Genomic DNA, 22,519 nt, shown 5'->3' with positions numbered 1-22,519 from the left:
TTCATACAACAATATACAGAGAAAATTCTAATTTTTCGGGCATATTTCGAATGGTAAAATTAATCGTGATTAATCCACAGAATCCTGTGATTCAGTCATTAATCCACAGAATCCTGTGATTAATCTGATTAAAACTTTTAATCGTTTGACAGCCCTAATTTTAATTACTCAATATAAGTTACATAACTTGTATAAATATAGGCAAGGCTAGTTTATTTATATAGCACAATTCAGGCCACTCAAAGTGCTTCAAAGTTTCACAAAATAACATATAATACAGATTAATATAGTTTAATTTAGGCAATCAAATAATATCATTTTAGCTCGTACAACACATTTTGTAGATGTAACTGACTGTTGGCAGTTCTTTTAACCATTCTCTGTAATATACAGCTCTGTAAAAAATTAAGAGACCACTCCAAACGTTCCGTGTCTCTTCTTTTACTCTATAGGCATATGTTTGAGTAAAATGAACAGTTTGGTTTTATAATATAAACTACTACAACATTTCTACCAAATTCACAATAAAAATGTTGTCATTTAGATCATTTTCAATAAGTAATATAGAGATAAAGATTAAAGAAAAATCCAATAACTTGGAAAAGCTACTAGACCTCACCTGAATTAGTTCTTTACACCAAAGTCTGATGTGTTGTCTTCAGCAAACAGTCTGCGGTGGTGATGGTGAGTGACTATATGCAGTAGTTTCCTGGAATAATATTATTGGAAGGGGGGCGGGGGAACACAATGGTTTAGGACCGGCCCACAACACAGATTCTCTGTCGCCCTTAACCTGTAATTTTTATTTTATTTAAATGTTTTATTTCTATTCATATTTTTCGCTTTTCTAATACTGTACACAGTAAAAATGAGATCAGCCTATTCTAAAGATTTAGTTTGTCTCAGTCCATGTTAAGACCACTTCTTTTTGGTTCTAGTGAAGAAAAAAATCTAAATAAATTAAAATCTCTTGTCCCTACCACTCTGCAGAAACAATACGAAATGGCCTTTTTGTTCCGGGTCCAAAAGGGTCGCTCCGATGGGGGTAGCTTGCCATTCTGCACACCGCTGCAGGACTCCGGGGAGGGTGAGCAGGATGCAAACAATCCAGGGTCCAAATCTTTCTCAATCCACAACAAAAACATGGCCTTGACAACAAAGCCAAAAGACTCATTAGTAGTCTGTCTATAAAATACAATTCAGTCACTTTTCTATACGTCATAATCATATTTTAGGTAACAACACAGTGTAAAACATAAATGATTGACACTTTAATGATTAACTCTCCATATACATCTGTTTGAATAAAACACTTCAAACCCCATTCAAATTGTATTTTCTTTGTGTTGTTATATACTCAGCAAGCTTTAGTTTAGTTACTGGAAGAATGATCATTTCAAAGCTAGTACCTTTAACTCACAGCTTTACAGCTCATATTGCTTTTCACCATAAGGCAAATAAACACAGCTAGCAGCATCACACATCAACACACCGCAACATCAGACAGTGAAGAAAATGAGAGGCACCTATTTGGAGACGCATGGGGAAAGTGGAGTTCCACCGGAAGTGGATTTCATTGGTCAGAATTGTAACCTATTTGTTTTCTTCTTTTTGTTTTACTGCCGGAGTTCACCTAGCGGTGAATAATAATACACGGTTTCCACCGGTTATGATGCTAGTACACAGTAAAATACGTCAGTTTGTTAAGGGTCCCAAGTGGCCAGGACGGTGGTAAAAAGTACATGTTGAGGTAGAAGATGAATGAAGCAACGAAGCTTTGTGTACATCTTCTGAAATCCGTCTGTTTAATTCACAATCATCACGAGTAGGTCAATCACATACAAATATCAACTCTTATAAATGAAACACAAAAAGTGCCACCACATTAAAATAAATAACTCATTTTAAAAAGTGCAAACACATCAAAACACACAACTCATTTTAAAAAGTGCAAACACATCAAAATACATTTTTTTATAAGAGTTTATATTTTTATGTGATGTGTGGGCATTTTTTGTGTCTTTCAGTGACCCCCACATTATTATTTAGTGTGTGTGTGTGTGTGTGTGTGTGTGTGTGTGTGTGTGTGTGTGTGTGTGTGTGTGTGTGTGTGTGTGTGTGTGTTGGAGAGGAAGGTGGGCCGTGAGCATGTGCCTTTTGGAGTCGTCCTCTAGCAGAGTCCAATGGCATCTGTAGACCAAACATGCAACATGTTATTGCGTCATCATGTTTAATATAGGCTACAAAGGTTTACCACTTGAAGAAATGATCCAGGTTGGATTCAGAATGACACAGTACCAAACTAAACATACTGCATGAGCAATAAAGATACATGATGTACCTAGCACTGACCACTTAGCTGCTTGAAAGCCTCCTTTTTCGTTTGGTCCTGAAGACAGGTGGTGTGTTGCCTCTGAGGGTTGCTTTTCCCTCCTCAGTGCTATACATAGTTATTTTATCTGAAACAATAGCTCAAACATTAGGCTAACGTTTGTGTAACTAATGTTAAGGTTGCTTGTGACCATAGTACTGCCTATCTGTCTAACAAACAATTAGGCCTATTTCTATTACAGTCCTATCTGTCTAACAAACAATTAGGCCTATTTCTATTACAGTCCTATCTGTCTAACAAACAATTAGGCCTATTTCTATTACAGTCCTATCTGTCTAACAAACAATTAGGCCTATTTCTAGTATAGTCCTATCCGTCTAACAAACAATTAGGCCTATTTCTAGTATTTCTAGCCATTCTCAATACTTTTATTTTAACAGTTGACAATTAGGCATATCTGTGTAACAAATATATAATTATCCTGACTTCCAAAAGCTGCTTGTCTTTTCCAGCCATTCTGATATGTCATTTATAGCTGTCAATCATTGAATGAAGCTGTCAAACGTACCTGCACTTATAGCTGTCAAATTTTGAAATCGTCTTCTAAACCAATGAAATCGAGAGTTCATGGTTTTCGACCAATGAAATGACGTTCGGGGAGGGACAACGCTTTTGACCAATGAACGAATGAACTGAGTTTGGGGCGTACAATTCTGACCAATGGAATTAGTTTGGGGCGTGGCCCCATCTTGCTTCCGGTGTAGTGGAGGTCCGTTTTCTCCATACGTCTCCAAATAGGTACTCTTGAAAATGCTTAACCCACCGCCAAACACACCCTGCGTTCCAAATCACATACTCTTTCTTTTTACTACAGTTCATACTAAAGTACAGAAGAGTTTTAGGGCCAAAGGAGAGAGAAAAAAAATCAGATAAGGAAGTTTTTTTTTTTCATTATGTAGAGAAATGTCAAGAATAAAGATGAATACTCCAAAATGCTATTGGAGTTAGTGGGGGGCATCCAGGTTCAGCATACTACAATTGACCTGCATGTATTGGGACATCCTCAATCTTTTTCTGGCATACTAAATAGTACGGAAGTATGGGGATTAGAACGCAGGGCTACAGTCTGCCCGCAGACCGCACCGCAGACCCAGCAACGGGCCTCACCCCCACCCTCCCTCCCTCCCCCCACATCAGTCACGGCACGCCAAGTGCAGCGTCACTGCGCTCTATGCTAGACAGTTAGCGAGCAGCATTAGCTGCGGCCAGTTAGCGGCTTAGCACATCATTTCTCACCCCAAAAACACAATTCTTATATCACATCTTTACACATGGAGACTCACCAAGGTTTTCGATTTAATCTACGGGCTCTTCGGGACTTTTAGTGGCGGGGGGAATCTCTCTTGTGTAGCTAACTATTTAAAAACAGTTGCTAACGGTCGATCTCGTCTGTGGCTCGTTCCGAGTTCCGAAAAGGACGAATCTCTGTAACTGCCGTCTGATGACATTAAAAGAGGCGGGTCTAATTTCGGATTGGCTAAGTAAGCCAAAACAGTTGCCATGCGACTTTTTTAATTGACAGGTGATTTAACCAATCACACCATATTAATCAGATACAATAGATTAAATGCATTTATTTGCAATAGTTTACACTAACAACTACACCACAGGCTATGCCCTTGCATATAATATTCTTAAACTCCCAGTAAACCTAAAATCAAATGTTCCTAAACCTTCAAACAATTGTTAACTTTTATGAATACAGATTTACCCATTTACCTGTTCAGAAGAATTAGGTTTATATTTGTAATTTTATTAATTTTATAGCCTAATGCATTTTAACAAAGGAAAATAAAAACAACAATAATTGCGTGTCCGTGTGTGTGCCTGCGTGCGTACGTCCTTGTGTGCGTGCGTGTGTGTGTGTGTGTGGAACATTATGCAATACATCAGAGATCTGATCTGTCTTTGAGGATGTGGTTTACTTTATCTCAGGGAAACAGTTTATGTGAAAGTTTAACTTATGTCATGGGGTTATGGAATAGGTCAAAAGATCCCTTACTTTGGGGTCGCGGGTTCAAATCCGACCCGTGGACCTTTACTGCAGGTCATCCCCCCCTCTCTCTGTCTCCCCATCTCAACTCTGTACTATCTAAAAAAGCTTGAAGATCTCACCTTAAAAAAGAAAAGAAGGTTTAAATGTACTGGAGCCAATTTATTGTAACTGCTTTAAACATTTTCACTACAGATGTTAATCAGAACTTCAACTCCTTGACAATTTCCAGAACGTTTCACTAAAATAAAAATGTATGTGCATCACGTAATCTTAAAATAGAATTTTCTTTCATAGTTACAATAATTACAGAAAAAAAACTGTGGACTGTGGAGTCACAGAGCCTTCAGAAGTAGGGATGTCCTGATCACAATCATCATCTAACAACCATGTTATTTGCAATGCCTGTCACTAGATGTGCCTTCGAAATCCCCCTCCCCCCCAAAAAAAAAACAATAGAAAAAGAAAAATGCAAACATTGAGACTGTACTAGGCACAATCTATAGTGCAATAAAAACATGGTGAACCAAGCTTTAGATCATTCACACACTTCATCATTTCAGTCTGGAAGTTTGGCTGAGATGATACACTGGGGCGCTCCGGTGGTGTAGTGGATAGAGCGTGTACCATATTGGCTCTGTCCTTCGTTGCAGTGGTCGAGGGTTCAAATCCGACCCGTGGACCTTTACTGCAGGTCAACCCCCCCCCCTCCCTCTCTCTCTCTCTCTCTGTCTCCCCATTTCAACTCTGTACTGTCTAATAAAGCTTGAAAATCCCCAAAAATAAATAAAAAAATCTCAGTTTGAGATGATGAATTGGCTGCACCTAGAGTTTATAGCGCTTACATGTCCAAAGCGCTTTACATTGTTTGTGTTTTTCACTGTCAGCCCCCTGATATGAATCATTTCATTAAAGCACAACGTAAATACCATCCCAGCATAGATTTCTTGAGTCAACCTTAAAGCAGTAACTTGTAACTTCTGTCGCCCCCATGAGGAATTCTGAGTAATTACAACAACACTATCGGTGCATCTACATAAGGTAAGGCTTTGGTGATGGCTCATGGATTTTATTTTATACCTTCTGCTGTACATCCAGGTTTTTTCTCAGCAGTAGAATCAACAACAAACATTTTTTGTGCTCTTCTTGGGATTGTTCTGAGCTCCTGCACCAGTGTCGGGGGGGGGGGGGGGGGGGGGGGTGACACCAGTTTGTTAACGCTGCCATATTGAGAAATACAGAGAGTGTTTTGTGGAGCTGATAGGCTTAATCAAACTTTGTAACCGACATTAATTTATGTGAAAAAAGTATGCACTGTAAATTAGAAAAATGTAAACAAGTCGATTATAAGGTTTGATTTGTAGGCTTCAGATCCTTTAAAAAAAATTCAAAAGGCTTCGGAATGCTCATACAGAGGTTGTGAGTTGACGTCTTCTTTGCTGATTGCGGCGTCTCTTAGTGTAATTTGCGTTTGCCGCTGGATTTTAACATGAAACACGTCCAAATTCTCAGGTATCAGCCCTTTGTTGAACAGCAGAGAGGCCAAGAAGGAAACCAACAATATGGTGACGAAAGAAATCAGCATACAGATGGTTCGTATCGGCGAATACTGAACGTAAACGCTGTCTTCAAGTTGGCATCCGGGGAAATGGATGGCGGGTGGTAGCCCTACCAAAGGCTCCCCGCATAAAAGTCTAATGAAAAATCCCAATAGATAGCCCGCAGTGGCACCGTAACCGTTGGATACTTTGCAGAAGAGAACGCAGACCAGTTGCGGGAACATCAAAATGTACGCGATCTCTCCACCCAGGACCCAGAATGCCATAACACCGGTGTGAAGGAATGTGAGCGACGTACCGGCCAGGCCGAATACAACCACTGCTATACGAATCACCCAGCCGATCTCTGTCTCTGATGCCTACAAGGATACGGAATAGAAAGAGCGGAAAATTATGTAAATTCATTTGTATTTATTTTAAAATCTCTCTCATTCAATCCATTCTCGCAAAATATTTCTTGCTTTCCATAATTTTTTTACTTTGCTGCTTATTTAGATACTAAAAATGTTTCCGATCTGCCTGCAGGTAATTGATAAGCTGACAATGGTCAGAAGTTGAAGTATTTTATCAGAGATCTCTCAATAAAACATATTTTAGAATGTTTATGTCATTTTAGGAAAAGCTGAAATGTTGGCACTGAAAGGTACATTTCCATCTGTTCAATGATGGATTAGTATAGCTGCACTCACACAGAACAGAATATGTACACTGATGAAAAAAATGAGATCTGAATCTGGACCTTTTGTAACATGCTTTTTATTGTCCTTATATGTGAACAAATTTGAAAAAAAATGTTGGTTCTTTTCTTTTTTGTATTTTCGATATGTCTGAAATAAATGTATTCAAATCAAATTTCAATAGCGTTACCTTGGTCCTCAGGATCTTCTTGTAGATATTTGAGGAGAAGATGGAGGCAGCAGACAGCAGGGCAGAGTCTGTGGAGGACATTACAGCCGCGGCCACAGCTCCGATGCCCACGACAGAGATGTACGGCGGGGTTAAGTGTTGCAGCGACAGAGGCAAAATCAGACCGGTCTGCCCTCGCTCATACGGAGGAGGAGAACCGTATGATGTGAGGTTCCAGTCTGAATAAAAAGAAGGAGGATTATTCAGTTGAACTAATACTGTATTTTAAGTTTGTCATTTCAAAATCAGTAGCAAAATCAGTCTCAAAACATACGATTTGACTTTGATCGAGTATTAGAGCCACTGTGAGTACTTTTTTTTAAGGAACTGGAACATTGTTACTTTTGAGCAACAAATGCTATTTTTATATAGTCTTTCTTAATGCCTTTGTCATGACTACGCTCACCCAGGAACAACAGCTGGCGTATAGTGAAAAACACTACCCTACTAAGGGGGTGCAAGAAATAACACAAATGGAAGATTCCTTGGAGCACCTTTACATTTCAAGCTGAAAGGTATGTTAACACTTCTGCTTCACCTGTTGATGCAGCCACCGCCCCGATGAGCACCGGAGGAATCCCAAACGTGGGGATGAGAATGGCTGCAGCGTAACATCTCAGTTTGGCTGTGGACGAGGAAGAGGCCGACAGTGTTCTCTGGTGGAAATCCTGGAAACCCAGGTCCCCTACACTCTGGGAGGGAGAAAGAAATGTCAGCAAGGGAAGAGACAGAGGTAAATTCATCAAGTATCTGTACTGTATCTGTTCAAAGCTATAGCGCGTAACTTTTTTTATACTATATAAATGAATGGTGAAAGCCAAATCAGCTACACACAACTGTCTCTGTATTTCTCAGTATGGCAGCGTTACCAAACTGGTGTCGGAAAAACTATTTCAATGTAACCATTGACCAGTAGAGTAACTTAACTTAAACACCTTAATTTCACTTGAAATCTGGACTTGGTCTCCAAGTATCAAAATGCTTTTGCATTACCTTACCAAGAGTAAGAATAAGTCCATCCACCTCCAGGCGCGGTCTGCGCTGAGAGAGCCCACCCAGGGAGCCTGGAACGTGTGGTTGAAAGATGTGGTGGTGATGTCAACAGACGTGGGACTCATCAAGAGGAAAGGGACACACAGCCACTGAGGAGACAGATAAGAAATACGTTTTTTATTTAAAAAGTGTGTATTTAAATTTTCTAAGACAGGCAAACATGTATCATTTGTGCGTAAAAATGGTCTGAGTAATTCAGATACGAAGAAATTTAGGTAGGAAAAATCACCAATTGTGCGTGGAATGTTTGTTCGCTAGGTTAAGGCACAAATCTTTGCCTAAGTACTGTATGTAAATGAGGGCCATAGTTTTTGTTTAACCTTTTGTTGTGAAGAGAACTGCGTGTATGCGAACATGGCTTCAGATTAGGATTCGAATAATTTAAGAATGTGAGAATGTGTTTATTTCGAGAGAAGTAAAGAAAAATGGGTCAAATTAAAATAATTTTTTATATAATTACCGAGGTGATGAAAATGAGACTGAGCTGTATGATGTCAGTGTAGGCCACAGAGTAGAGGCCTCCCAGTAGAGTGTATGTGATCGCCACAGCAGCAGAGATCCAGATACATACAGCGTAGGACAAATCCAGGATCACACTCATGGTCACTCCTAAGAAACACACACACCAGGTTAACATGCAAACTAAAATGAAATACACAGACATTGGAGACATATTCAAAAAAAATATTTTATAATGTGATATCTAGTTCGAGGGTGTTATGCAAGTGCTGCTGCAATTTGGAGTTAGGTTTGCGCCGATAACAGCCGATAACGTAATATTTAAAAAAAAATGTCCGAAGATCATTTTTGGGCATTTTCTATTGTTGTTACTTTCAATTAGGCAAGGCAAGTTTATTTCTATAGCACAATTCAGACACAAGGCCAATCAAAGTGCTTTACAGGGGGCATAAAAACAGAAGTGTTTTTGGAGGGACATATATGAAATGGGGCAGAGAGGGCCTGGCTTTATTTTACAAACATATTTTACTGGTTTATTGATCTGTTTGTGTGATTTTATGAGTTTTATTGAGTCTTTATGTTTTATGAGCCACAATCTAAAGGCAATTTTCTTTTCCATCTTAATTGAATATAATATAATTTTATAGGATTTTTTAAAACTTGGACAATTATCGGATGACCAACTCTGCCTCCTGTAACCACAGCCATCCCTTTAATGATCATCAATTATCAAATAAATAATGCAACAACTGCATCAATCTGAAGGACACAATAAGACGCTTAAAATTACTCACTCACTCAGACATAATATAGCTAAAGTGCTTTGGTCAAATTGATTGAGATCTTATTGGAATAAATTAGCCTGGAAATCCAGACCCTGATATCTAGAACTATAGAGGGTCTGGCCACGATCAATAGTAATTTCCAACTCAAGGGGCGGCTCCTACTCGTGCATCTCAAATGCCACTGCACGCAATTGGATAGCACTACAACCAATCAGAGCAATGCACAAGGTGACATATTACAGTGGAGGAAATAAGTATTTGATCCCTCACTGATTTTGTAAGTTTGCCCACTTACAATGAAATGAGCGGTCTATAATTTTAAAGCTAGGTTTATTTTAATGGTGAAAGACAGAATAAAGATATACATTATTTTGCATTTCATTGAGTGAAATAAGTATTTGATCCCCTATCAAAACATTGCTTAGTACTTGGTGGAGAAACCCTTGTTGGCAAGTACAGAGGTCAGACGTGTCTTGTAGTTGATGACCAGGTTTGCACACATCTCAGGAGGATATTTGGACCACTCCTCTTTGCAGATCCTTTCCTAATCTTTAAGGTTTTGAGGCTGTCGCTTGAGCTTCAGTTCCCTCCACAGATCTATTGGATTAAGGTCCGGAGACTGGCTAGGTCACTCCATGACCTTAATGTGCTTCTTCTTGAGCCACTCCTTTGTTGCATTTGCTGTATTTTTAGGGTCATTGACGTGCTGGTCATGACCCATTTTTATGGACCTGGCTGAGAGAAAGAGGTTGTCACTCAGTATTTCATGGTACTTGGCCCCATCCATAGTTCCCTCGATGCAGTGAAGTCCACCTGTCCCCTTAGCAGAGAAACACCCCCAAAGCATAATGATTAAACCTCCATGCTTGACTGTGGGGATGGTGTTCTTGGGGTCAAAGTCAGAATTCCTCTTCCTCCAAGCATGGCGAGTCACTATGATACTAAAGAACTTGATTTTGTTCTAATGTGACCTCATCACCTTCTCCCAAGCATTCTCTGAGTCGTTCAGGTGTTCATTGGCAAACTTCAGACGGGCATGTACATGTCCCTTCTTGAGCAGGGGGACCTTACGGGCACTACAGGATTTCAATCCATTACGGCATATTGTGTTACCAATGGTTTTCTTGGGGACTGTGGTCCCAGCTGCCTACACAAGCTCCTCCTGTGTAGATCTGGGCTGATCCTTCACCTTTCTCGTGATCATTGATACCCCACAAGGTGAGATCTTGCATGGAGCCCCAGACCGAGGGAGATTTTTGGTCATTTTGTGTTTCTTTCATTTTCGAATAATCACACCAACAGTTGTCTCCTTCTCACCCAGCTTCTCGCCAATGGTCTTGTAGTCTATTCCGGCCTTGTGCAGGTTTACAATCTTGTCCCTGATGTCCTTAGACAGCTCTTTGGTCTTGCCCATGATGGAGATGTTGGAGTTTGATTTATTGACTCTGTGGACAGGTGTTTTTTATACAGGTAACAAGTTGAGACAGGTGTCACACAACATCACCCCCCCCCCCCCCCCCCCCACACACACACACACACACACACAGTTCTTACCTAAGCTTATCAGAGTTGATGTCACCCAGATGATCTCAGACATGAGCGGCGCCACAGACAGGAGGCCGGTCAGTCCGTTTCCATATTTCTCCTGAAACGGATCCATCATAGTCACGTACCTCTTCTCCCTCATCGGCTCGGCAAAGAAAAGACCGCCTTGGAAAGAAATTACACACACACACAGACACAGACAGACACACACACAGACACAGACACAGACAGACAGACAGACAGACACAGAGAAAGAAGAATTCCTTTTTTTAAAGATTTAGTTTTTTTGCATTTTCAAGTTTTTTTAATTTAATTGACAGTTTGGAGAGACAGAGATGAAATGTGTCAGAGGGGGGAATGACTTGCAGAGAACGACCCGGGCTGGATTGTAACCCGGGTCTGCTGTGAAGAGGACTGAGACACTATCGGGGGGAAGGAGGGTCTAACCACTACACCATGGTCGCCCCTCTAAATGTAAAAGATTCAAATCCCTGATTCTGCTTAACAGTTACAGGTTCAATATTTCATAAATTTCCATCTATTTCTTTATCTATTCGTTCTTTCAAACAAACCAACATTAAAGTAGATGTATAGAAACTTGTGAATTATTTTGTGTTGTTTACAGAAAATCTAAAAAGTTTGTAGTACAAACACCTGAAAGATCTTATAGCCTTGAAAAGGAATGTAGAATTATTTTTCATAAACATTCATTTTATTTTATTGACAGTACAGAGAGACAGAGATGAAATGGGGCAGAGAGGGGAATGACATGCAGAGAAGTGACCCGGGATGTGCTTTGAAGAAAAAGTGAAAGTAAAAATATCTAAACGATCATATCTTTTAAGCTCAAGGAAGAGAGTGTTGTTTTTCCAAAGGTAAAAGCAGTTGGTCTGCATTCCTGTTCTACAGAGGATAGTCAGTACAGATATCTAAGAGGGAACTATTGTCGTGACCCATTTAGCTTAATAACATAGGTGGTGATTTAAGTTCAAAGTTTATATAAAGTAGCTACGAGGAGCTTTCAGTTTTGATTGTTTCTTGCACCCCCTTTGGACCAAAGCAGTAGTGTATTTACCACACCAGCACCTGCTATCTATCTATCTATCTATCTATCTATCTATCTATCTATCTATCTATCTATCTATCTATCTATCTATCTATCTATCTATCTATCTATCTATCTATCTATCTATCTATCTATCTATCTATCTATCTATCTATCTATCTATCTATCTATCTATCTATCTATCTATCTATCTATCTATCTATCTATCTATCTATCTATCTATCTATCTATCGCCTGCTGTCCTAAAAATCTTTGCTAGCGTGTGCCGGCGGCGTGGCATTTATTTAGGAAGCGAGTGAAAGAGAGACGGCAGGATGCATGGCCATGAGGTAATGTATTTATATGTGACTGTGTCAGATTAATAATGGTAATATCACCATGGTAAAGTAAAGTAAACTGTGATTTAGTAGCGTTCATAAGCACAGGCTTTTTTCCCCGTCTGCCTGCCCTAAATTGTATTGTAAGTTCCCAGGAAATCGGACACTAGCAAACGTATGAATGATATAAAAAAATATATAAATTCATATACTTATTATTATTGTAATGATTATTTCAGTGCACACACAGAACGGACAGGTAGCGGATCGTGAAGTTATATTCACTGATTTTGACAAAGAGAATCGCAGACTGCATCTTTAAGATAAACTTGATCATATTGCATTTGAAATATATGAATAGAAACTCACCCAGACCAAAGGCCACCGTTGCTGCCACCGGCATCACGGCCCAAATCAGCCCAAACTTTGGGTCGTACACCGTCTCAGCTGTCCCGATGATAAACGTCCCGCCAACCCAGGTCGCTGCAATGTGACAGAGGTACATTTACACATTTCATTATTTGTTTTTTAAAGATATTTTGTTTGGCATTTTTTCTGACACTCCACGTTATGCTTGTTTACTTAAGTTAACCTCTCTCTCTCTCTCACACACACACACACACACACACACACACACACACACACACACACACACACACACACACACACACACACACACACACACACACACACACACACACACACACACACACACACACATTATTATTATTAATAATTTTTTCAAGATAATTTTTTTGTTGCATTTTTTGTTGCATTTTTGCTTTGTAGATGAAATGGGACAGAGAGGGGAATGACATGCAGAGAACTGACCCGGGCGGGATTCGAACCCGGGTCTGCTGCAGGGCCTGGGCCCGGGGGGAAGGGTAGGGACGCATTTGCCACACGCGCCCCACATTTAGACATTTTAGACAATATTACAAATTTATATCAAAGATGTCTTTTATGGATGTCCTTGAAATAAAAATAAATTTTTCGAACGGTGAGATACTGAGCGTTGTGTAACTGATCTAAGCTACAGTTTGTAACTTTAGTCAGTCTTATCTATGGAGCGGAAATGTGAGGCGTTCACTTACAGGCAATGTGTGTTATTCTTTCAAAAGGGTGTGACAACACACACACACACACACACACACACACACACACACACACACACACACAATGATACTATTTTGGTGGTGTACATTACAGGGGCTCAATGTGTCAAGTCAAAAAGAACACGCACAGAAACTATGTATTTCTTCTATGTACGTTGCTGAAGACTCACTTTTGTTGCATTGGCCTTTAACACAAGTTGAGACTTTGACACTCCTAACTTTTTGTTTCAGGTATCTTATATGTTGTTTTGTATTGTATCTTGTGCAGCACTTTGGTCGACTGATGTTGTTTTTAAATGTGCTATAGAAATAAATTTGACTTTGACTTTATTACTTTGTAAATCATGTGGATCATCAGGAGAATAACCTGCAAGCAGCAAGATTAACACAGATTCATTTTTGCAACATGGTTATGTGTTTGTTGTGAAGTTCTTTCAAGGTTAGAGGTCAACTCAGGTGGAAGAGTATTTCAGGAGACTTGGATGAATTATGAAGCAATATTTATCACAGGCTTGGCCAAGGAGAACCGGACTGCAACTCGGGTGACTTGCGATTCAGTTCTCCCAGACAGTTCCTGAGAGCTGTGTATTAATATTGTGCTGTGTGTGTGTGTGTGTGTGTGTGTGTGTGTGTGTGTGCGCGTGTGTGCGTGTGTGCGTGTGTGTGTGTGTGTGTGTATTAACCTGGTGCTATCTCTAACACCTCCCCGGCTCGGGCACCAACCGTACCAATGTTTTTTTTCAGAGCCGAACACAGTTGACCATTACATTCTGGAGTCTAAGGAGATGAGACTTTATCTATACAGCTGGTCAAAGTGTCTCCCCTACAGGCTTCAAGGCCGACATAGTCCCTGCGTTCCAAATCACATACTTTTTCTTTTCACTACACTACATACTAAAGTACAGAAGAGTTTTAGGGCCACAGACAGGAGAGAAAAAAATTCAGATAAGGAAGATTATTTTTTTTCATTATGTCAAGAAATGTCAAGAATAAAGGCGAATACTCCAAAATGCTATCAGAGTTAGTGGGGCATTTATGTATTTTCAGCATACTATGATTGACATGCATGTATTGGGACATCCTAAATCTTTTTCTGGCATACTAAATAGTAGGGAAGTATACACCAGTATACACACACACACACACACACCACACCAGTATACCCACATACCTGTACACACACACACACACACACACAGTATACCCCCCCCCACACACACACTCACACACACACAGTATACCCCCCCACACACACAGTACACCCCCCCTCCTCCCCCCCCCCCCCCCCCCACACACACACACAGTAAACACACACACACATACCGGTGGTAGTGAAAACCCCCACGAGCAGGCTGATCTTGCGGTCCCCCAGCAGAGCCATGTCAGCGTGGACGGCCTGCGTCCGGTTCTCATCTCGTCTGGATTTGACCGAGGCCCAGATCCCGATCCCCAGCACCAGCACATAGAAGATGATGGTCACTATCAGTCCCGGGACGTTGAGAGCCATATCTGTCTGTTTCTCTGTCTGCCTGTCTACCTGCCTGTCTGTGTGTCTGCCTGTCTGTGTGTCTCCCTGTCTCTCTGCCTCTCTGCCTGCCTGCCTCTCTGCCTGCCTGCCTACTTGTCTGTCTCTCTCCCTGTCTGCCTGCCTGCCTGTCTGTCTGTCTGTCTGCCTGCCTGCCTGACTGCCTGCCTGCCTGCCTGCCTATATGTCTGTCTGTGTGTCTCCCTCCCTCCCTCCATGCATCTCTGCCTGTCTCCCTCTCTCCCTGCCTGTCTCCCTGTCTGCCTCCCTGCTTGTCTGCCTGCTTGTCTGTGTGTGTGAATGAATTAATGAATGTCTCTCTGCCTGCCTGTGTGCCTGTCTCTCTCCCTGCCTGCCTCCCTCTCTGCCTCCCTGCCTGCCTGTGCCGGTGTGTGTGAGAGAGCAGTGCAGAGAAACACAGTGCAGTGAGTAAGCTACAGCCACGCTAGAGGCAGGAGGAGGAGTACGGTGGCCCTGAAGGGTAAAAATATCCCACTGCAGGAATGCAAAAAAAAAAAAAAACACAATGACAAAGCGATTGATGTTACTTCACCAATGAGACCATATAGAATGCCCAAGCGTCGATCCCAGAATGCATGTGTTTGGATTGCCGTTTACAGAGCCTGTGCTGTGTATAAACGACCTACGTTTTTTTCAGCGCACACACTCTAAAGAGAGGTAGCGGATGATAAGTAGCTGATTTTGACAAAAGCGTTCTGCGTTATACAATGAGTGAGTTTGCCTTTAAAGAGAGTAGTGTTTGGGCACGCCTGGCCGTGTGGCGCTGTCCAGGGTTCTGAAAGGGGGACGAGATTTTTTAAGGTTGAATTCTGTTCTAGTTCTAGTATATTGATCTCGTTTCTCTTCTGCAAATCGGTCAGGCCTTTCTCTCCAATCCTCGTTAGTGGAAGGCAGCCCCTGATTGGTTCATGTAGTCGTTGACGTCAACATGGATGGACGAATAAGCGTGTTAGATATGGCTGGTCTCTCGAGGCTAAATGAGGACAACATGAACCAATCAGAAGCTGCTTTCCACGTCCAGACAAGACGAAACGTGTGTCATCACATGGGGAGATGGACCTGTGGAATGCCAGCAACACATACACACACACACACACACACACACACAGAAAGACAGTCAGACGGGTAGACAGACAGACAGAGAAAGGCAGATGGACACAAACATACAAATAGGCTACAGACACGCAGAAACACCCAAAGCACACACACACACACCCAGTCACATAGTACATGCAAATAGACACTCACACACAGAGGCACACAAAGCAAGAGAGAGAGACACACACATGAATAACTAGTTTAACTAGTTTACTGTTTAATATAGACGCCAATGTATTACTAATGTTTACTTTCTTCAATACTAGCCATTACTAGGAAATGGTGAATACTTTTCACAACAGTCATTTTCATTGAGTAGGCCTATGTAGGCCTATGCATGAATTAGAACTTCGTATTGTATTGTTTTGAGACAGTGAGATGTGTTTGTTTCCACCAACCTGCTTTAATGCGAACTTTGATTTACCGAATCAGAGAAGGAGTTAGACGCGTTAAAATTCGTATAAAAATATCGCAAAAAAAAAAGTCACGCTCGGTTCGCTTGAGGTGGTTTTTGACACGTTTATCGAATAAGTTGTGACGTATAGTGAACATTGAACACACATGACATGACAACAGATGGGTGGATACCGCGGATAGTGAAGTGACATGTCAAAATCTGCCTCACTGACCTAGGCTATTCCATGCCTGATCACATTATAAACTGCAAACGCAATCTTGATAATTAAAAGGGAACACGTTTTCATTCATAGCCTACTGTAGCGGGGCCAAGCGGGAGTTATAATGGTGTGTAGGCTATGGGGGAGAGTCAGTAGGCTATTTAACCTGCCTTATTTACTGATCTCGTCCCCTTCTAACTCCTAACCAAAAGTGAAAATAAGTGCTTAAAAAATGCGCAGTTGTCAAGCTGGTACTCCAGCCGAGTGAGGTCAAAGTGTCAAAATCAAATCAAATCAGTTTTATTTGTATAGCCCAAAATCACAAATAGACATTTGTCTCAGTGGGCTTTACATTCCATACAATATGATACAATATGACACCCTGCCCTTAGACCCTTATCCCGGCTGAGAAAAAACTCCCAGTAAAAAAACATTTAAATTTTTTTAAGAAATCTCAGGGAGAGTCGACACAGTAAGGGATCCCTCTCCCAGGACGGACATACTGCAATAGATGTCATTAGAGAAAATCACGACGGAATTTGATCATTGACCAGATGTTTACATGCTAATAGCCTACTAAAGTAAAGTAAAAAACCGGGACGGGTGGCAACACTAGTGTAGGTGTGTGTGTGTGTGTGTGTGTGTGTGTGTGTGTGTGTGTGTGTGTGTGTGTGTGTGTGTGTGTGTGTGTGTGTGTGTGTGTGTGTGTGTGTGTGTGTACGGTGTACCCTTCTTACCTGTCGCAGTTTAGATCAATGCAGATTCACGAGACAGAGGCAAATTAGGTTCACGCTCATCTGGATTTGATTCTGGATCTGTGCTTGTATCAGTGCCACAGGTTTACAGTTGGTTTTAACTTTGGCTTCGGATTGTTTTCCCTACGGGCTAGAGAGCCACGAGCTGCCAAGTCTCACTCTTTGGCCGTGAGACACACGCAAATCAACCAGATCACACCCCTTTTCAAATATGTTGTGGCATTTTTATGGAGTGCTTGGCGGCCTTATCAGTGCAGGAGTCACTAGGGCCGACTCCTGTTGATGCATTTTTATTATTGTATTGTTGTTGCATATTTGAAATAAATCATTCATTCATTCATCACACGCCACACCTCAAATTTCTCACGCGGAGAAATTAATCCCCAAAATAACATTTGTTTTGCGGGACTTTTATTTTCAAATTCTTATTTTGAAAAGCTAACAGACATGAGTGCCGTGACTTCCTCTTTCTGAACGCGCATTAACGTTATGCTTTGATGTGCACTGTGCATTCGAAGCGGGAGGCGAGCCCCCTACCTATACCTTCTCTTCCGAGGTGTGTGTTGATGGCGTGCCAATTTACCGCTGATAAGAATTGTGTCCCCGCCGGCCGGTGAGCGCGCATGCATCAAACATAATAACCCTTCAATTTCACTCAAGTAAATTCAGAAGATCTTTGGATCGTTTTGTAGCCTATATTGTTTTTAGTAATTTAGTTTGAAAATTTGGTTTGCAATGTAACAAATTTCAGAGTGGAAAAAGTAAGTGGATCAGTTTACCCCACAGCTGGGGTAAAGTGAGCCACATGACAACTTTTTTTAAAACAATCATATTTTCACTGCCCTTTGTCTTGAAAAAATTCGCCAATATTCTTCTGTTTAATGAACTATAGCCTATATGCACTTCTTTGAATAAAGCCTAATGCTGCTAGTAAAATACCACCAGCCAATAGTAGACATGATATAGAATAATTACCTTTATTACAGTTTAAGCAAATGTTTTAACAATAGGCTTCAGGAGATATTTGAAAGCACTACACATGCATTGTAGGCTATTCAATAAAATTTATGTCAGCGGAACCGTGAATGTTCTCTTTTACTTTACATAAAAATGAATGCAGTAAAGGCACACGTTGCTTCATAAAAATTCACCAGAATGCAGGAAATTAAGTGTTTAATGCTCAAAAATTTCTGGTGGGGGGGGGGGGCCTCACTCCAAACTTTTGGTGAAACTTGGCAGCCCTGCACATTAACTGTATGAGTCTCTCCCAGGAACGTCTTTTTTACTTTCTTTTTTTTGTCTACTTTTTTAAATAATTCGAAATATTAACTTTTTTCTAATTTAGTAGGCTTTTTACATTTTGTCGTCAGGAATAATATTTTGCATTCTCTCCCAAACTCCCATCAACAATAGATAAGTATAGGCTACACAGAACATTAAATAGGAGTCCATTCAAACCCAGAGTTAATTTATTTTATTTTATTTATTTGATCATGAAATTTCGATCAAGAAAGTGTTATATCATTATTAAAATACTTGTATAAGTTATGTTATAGTATTTACAAAAATATTATTGGACTTCTGTTTTTAAGCATAAACAATATATTAGTTGAGAAACTCAATGAAAAATGTGTTAAATGACAAATCCTGACTGAGGTTTTTATGATTAAAGTATGAAGGGTCAACTCCTTGTAGCAAAATACCACACACACACACACACACACACACACACACACACACACACACACACACACACACACACACAGCAGCACATTTGCAAAAAACAGATACTTCAACAAGGTCAGTTTATGCAGAGCCTGGATCCCTAATAAATACCAGTTCATGTGTGTCTGTGTGTCTGTCTGTCTGTATGTATGTCTGTATGTCTGTGTGTGTGTGTGTGTGTGTGTGTGTGTGTGTGTGTGTGTGTGTGTGTGTGTGTGTGTGTGTGTGTGTGTGTGTGTGTGTCTGTCTGTCTGTCTGTGTGTTGATTGGTTAATCTCCCTGCAGTCTTTACTGAGGTGGGGTGCCTCATGGTGGCTTAACTGAACAAAGCAGTGTCCGCGCCCCGAGGCAAACCGGACTTGTTTTATTGGAGTCGACACCCGGAATGTAGTGCAGCGCAAAAAGGACTAAAATTGAGAACATTTTTAAATTTCAAATGTAGTCTAGATGTGTGTGGATTTACACTACAATTGTCCACAAACATTGAATTGCAATTTTCTTACTTCAGTTGGATGTCCAGATTGAATATTAATTCCAGACACACATAGGAACATTAATGTAAGGTGAATGCTGTGTGTTTTAGCCTAATCCACTGTGTTGTCAAGTCCAGCAAAGCCTGGTAAGCAGCATAGTTTTAGTTTTACAAGTGTGCATCGGAACAGAGTAAGAATTTCACTAAACTTGTCCATGCATTTATTTTTAGTAGACTACTGTAACAGTGTCCTTGCAGGCCTTCCAAAAAAATCCATCAGACAGCTTCAGCTAATTCAGAACGCTGCTGCTCGAGTCCTCACTAGGACCAAAAAAGTGGATCACATTACCCCAGTTCTGAGGTCTTTACACTGGCTTCCTGTCACTCAAAGAATTGATTTCAAAATATTGATGTTGGTTTATAAAGCCCTAAATGGTCTAGGGCCAAAATACATTACTGATCTGCTGATACGTTATGAACCGTCCAGAGCCCTTAGGTCGTCTGGGACAGGTCTACTTACAGTCCCTAGAGTTAGGACTAAACAAGGAGAAGCAGCTTTTAGTTATTATGCACCAACTCTCTGGAACAAACTCCCAGAGAATTTGAGGTCTGCTGCAACTCTCAGCTCTTTTAAATCAAGTCTGAAGACTTTTCTGTTTCCATTTTAACCTGTAATTTAAATTTTATATAAATGTTATTCTTTCGCTTTTAAATGTTTAATTCATTCGCTTTTATGATGTGTGTTAATAAGATGTTATCCTGCAATTTTTCTGCCTGTATTTGTTCTTTGTGTTCACTGTCTCTTAAATGCAATTTCTAATGTCTAATCTTAATGTATTTCATGCCCCCTGTAAAGCAATTTGAATGGCCTTGTGTCTGAATTGTGCTATAGAAATAAAGTGGTTTTGTCTTGTGTTTAAACAATGCTTTAGTTTACTTGTGTATATGTGAAAGAGGAAATACAGTAAAAAAAAATATTACAGAAATACCAAGAGATTTAGAAATCAGAATTCTCCACTTTATTGACAGTCATTTTGTCCATGGAACAATGAACTCAACAGGAATCTACTGTGAACATCACACAGTAAAAAATAAATACAAATATCAGTTACAAAATATCATCATGTATTATTATTATTTATTACAAAATAAAGATTCTTCTGCTTCTGTGAAGGAAATGTAAAAAGGTTATTGAAGCTCTCTGTGATTTAAGGTCATAATTGGGAAAGTGCTTAACTCTAAAAAAGGATCCTACGCCAATCTCTGTCGTAATTTTAATTTTTTTTTTAACTTTTTTTGACAGGGATCTTACAACGGTAAAACCATGATGAGAAAGGGGAGGAGTTTTACATCCGGTAGGTGTATATCAACATTCTACATCCGGTAGGCCAGACAGGTATTATAACTAGCTACGGTGGATCCCTTTGTTTACATACCCTTTATTACATACCAGTTTACAGAGCGGAGGCTTATGCTGCGTTCCTTGGAAACAGAGGATTTCCCAGTTGAAATTTCAGAAATCCGACAACTGGGAAGTCGTATTTTTCAGAACTTCTGAAAAGTAACCTATCGATCCATACACAAAATCTTCCTGGAAATAAGCGCTCATTCGGGCATTTCTCGCCTACACAAACTCGCTTACAGAACCACAACATACTCAAATTGACATCAAAATTAGTATGAGTAGGACATTAGTGGGGCTTTTAGTATGAGTAGGACGTTAGTAGGGCTTTTGGAACACAGCCATATTTCTTCCCACCTCCTACTAGGAAAATACAACTGGAACGCTGTTTAAAGTTGGAGTTCCTAGTACCCCGAGTTTGAGGTCATATGTCGGAAATTACATTCCACTTCCGAGTTGTATGGAAGGCAGCATTAGTATTAACACTGGATTATTATTTTCAGCGCTTGCACACAGTACGGACAGGTAGCGGGATCGTGAGGGAATATTCACTGAGTTCGACACAAAAGGAGAATTTCGAAAAACAAGAAATCTCCCAGAATCGCTGACTCCATCTTTTAATAAAAACGTCCCCATTTGTGACAATCCCAAGAGATCTAGATCGACGTACTACAGTGTATTCGGATTTTGAATTCAGTCCTTGATTTCTTCCTTTTCTGCGAAAACCTCATCCTTAACCTTAACCCCTTCAATTTCAATTTGAACTCCACCATCTCCAACTCCAAGAAATTCATCTCTGGTGCCCGATTCCGGCCCTGGACTCTGGGCTGGAATCATCTCTACACCTCTCCGGCTCCTGGTGCTTGCGGCTCTGGCGAGTCTAGTGAGCGTTGGTTCGTCAAGCGTGGGCAGATACACCATCAAAAAAACACCGTCGTTCTCGTCCTGCTGTGAGCTTGTGCTTGTGCTTGGCAATCTGTTGTGCTCCCTCCTGCTGCGTCGGATTGAAGACAGCAGTTCACAGTTCCTCTCCGGGTCTTGTAAATCTTCCAGCTGGATGACGTTGGACATGTCGAGTTTTTCCGTGAGGCTGAGGTTGCTCTGCTTACGACGACGCCACGACAACCAGCCCGTAGAAACGAGGAAGATGAGAAGCAGGGAGACGGTCGCTACGGTGATGATTGCGATGGTGCGGGCACTGATGAGCGCCTCGCCGGAACCCTGGGAGAGGGAAAGATGAAAGCAAGAATTTTGTTAAGTTTTTAAGTTTGGTTTAGATGGACAGATAGACAGACAGACAGACACACACACACACACACACACACACACACGCACGCACACTTTCAAATTAACACTGCAGGTGAGTAGGGTTAAATGTTTAACTGATACATGTCATCATGAAGCTTTGCCAGTTGACTACTGGCATTAAAATAATGTTTTTTGTTTTAAAACATTTCTACAGAAATGTTTGAATGAATATACACATTTGGCAATATCTGAGTATTTCTGTGAACATTTTACAAACTAAAAAATCTAGATGTTGGGTAAAAGTCATGGTTCAAATCTTAATTTAATTTTTACAACATACTGTATACGTTACAAAGTTACTGAGACCTTGTCCCAGTGGTCACGGGTTCAAATCTGACCCGTGGACTCTGTTTCTCTCCATACTCACAAATAAAGCTTGAAAATGCCAAAAAAATATCTTAAAAAT

The 22,519-nt window shown here is 40.6% G+C and overlaps 1 protein-coding gene across 1 annotated transcript; it reads right to left on the bottom strand.

The window, feature by feature from the left end:
- Positions 1-5,698: 5,698 nt before the first annotated feature.
- On the bottom strand, positions 5,699-14,816 carry LOC307257679 (high-affinity choline transporter 1-like). Its single transcript, XM_080036955.1, has 8 exons — positions 14,514-14,816; positions 12,445-12,558; positions 10,702-10,857; positions 8,364-8,512; positions 7,849-7,992; positions 7,389-7,542; positions 6,812-7,029; positions 5,699-6,303 (listed from the first exon to the last, which is right to left on the bottom strand). Exons 1-8 carry the CDS (start codon positions 14,695-14,697, stop codon positions 5,773-5,775), a joined length of 1,650 nt encoding a protein of 549 aa, XP_079893081.1. The 5' UTR covers positions 14,698-14,816; the 3' UTR covers positions 5,699-5,772.
- Positions 14,817-22,519: the final 7,703 nt, after the last annotated feature.

Source organism: Ammodytes marinus (genome assembly GCF_949987685.1).
Source record: "Ammodytes marinus genome assembly, chromosome: 11".
NCBI classification, from domain to species: Eukaryota; Metazoa; Chordata; class Actinopteri; order Uranoscopiformes; family Ammodytidae; genus Ammodytes; species Ammodytes marinus.
The sequence above is the reverse complement of the archived record's forward strand: the minus strand, read 5'-3'. Positions and strand labels throughout refer to the sequence as shown.

What these genes read in the sequence shown, in the direction of transcription:
- LOC307257679 (XM_080036955.1), bottom strand. Translation starts at nt 14,697, where the DNA reads ATGGCTCTCAACGTCCCGGGACTGATAGTGACCATCATCTTCTATGTG. An exon ending in GGGGGTTTTCACTACCACCG is followed by an intron (nt 12,559 to 14,513) that starts GTATGTGTGTGT and finishes GTCACATTGCAG; the next exon opens with CGACCTGGGTTGGCGGGACG. An exon ending in AGAAGATCCTGAGGACCAAG is followed by an intron (nt 6,304 to 6,811) that starts GTAACGCTATTG and finishes GTATCCTTGTAG; the next exon opens with GCATCAGAGACAGAGATCGG.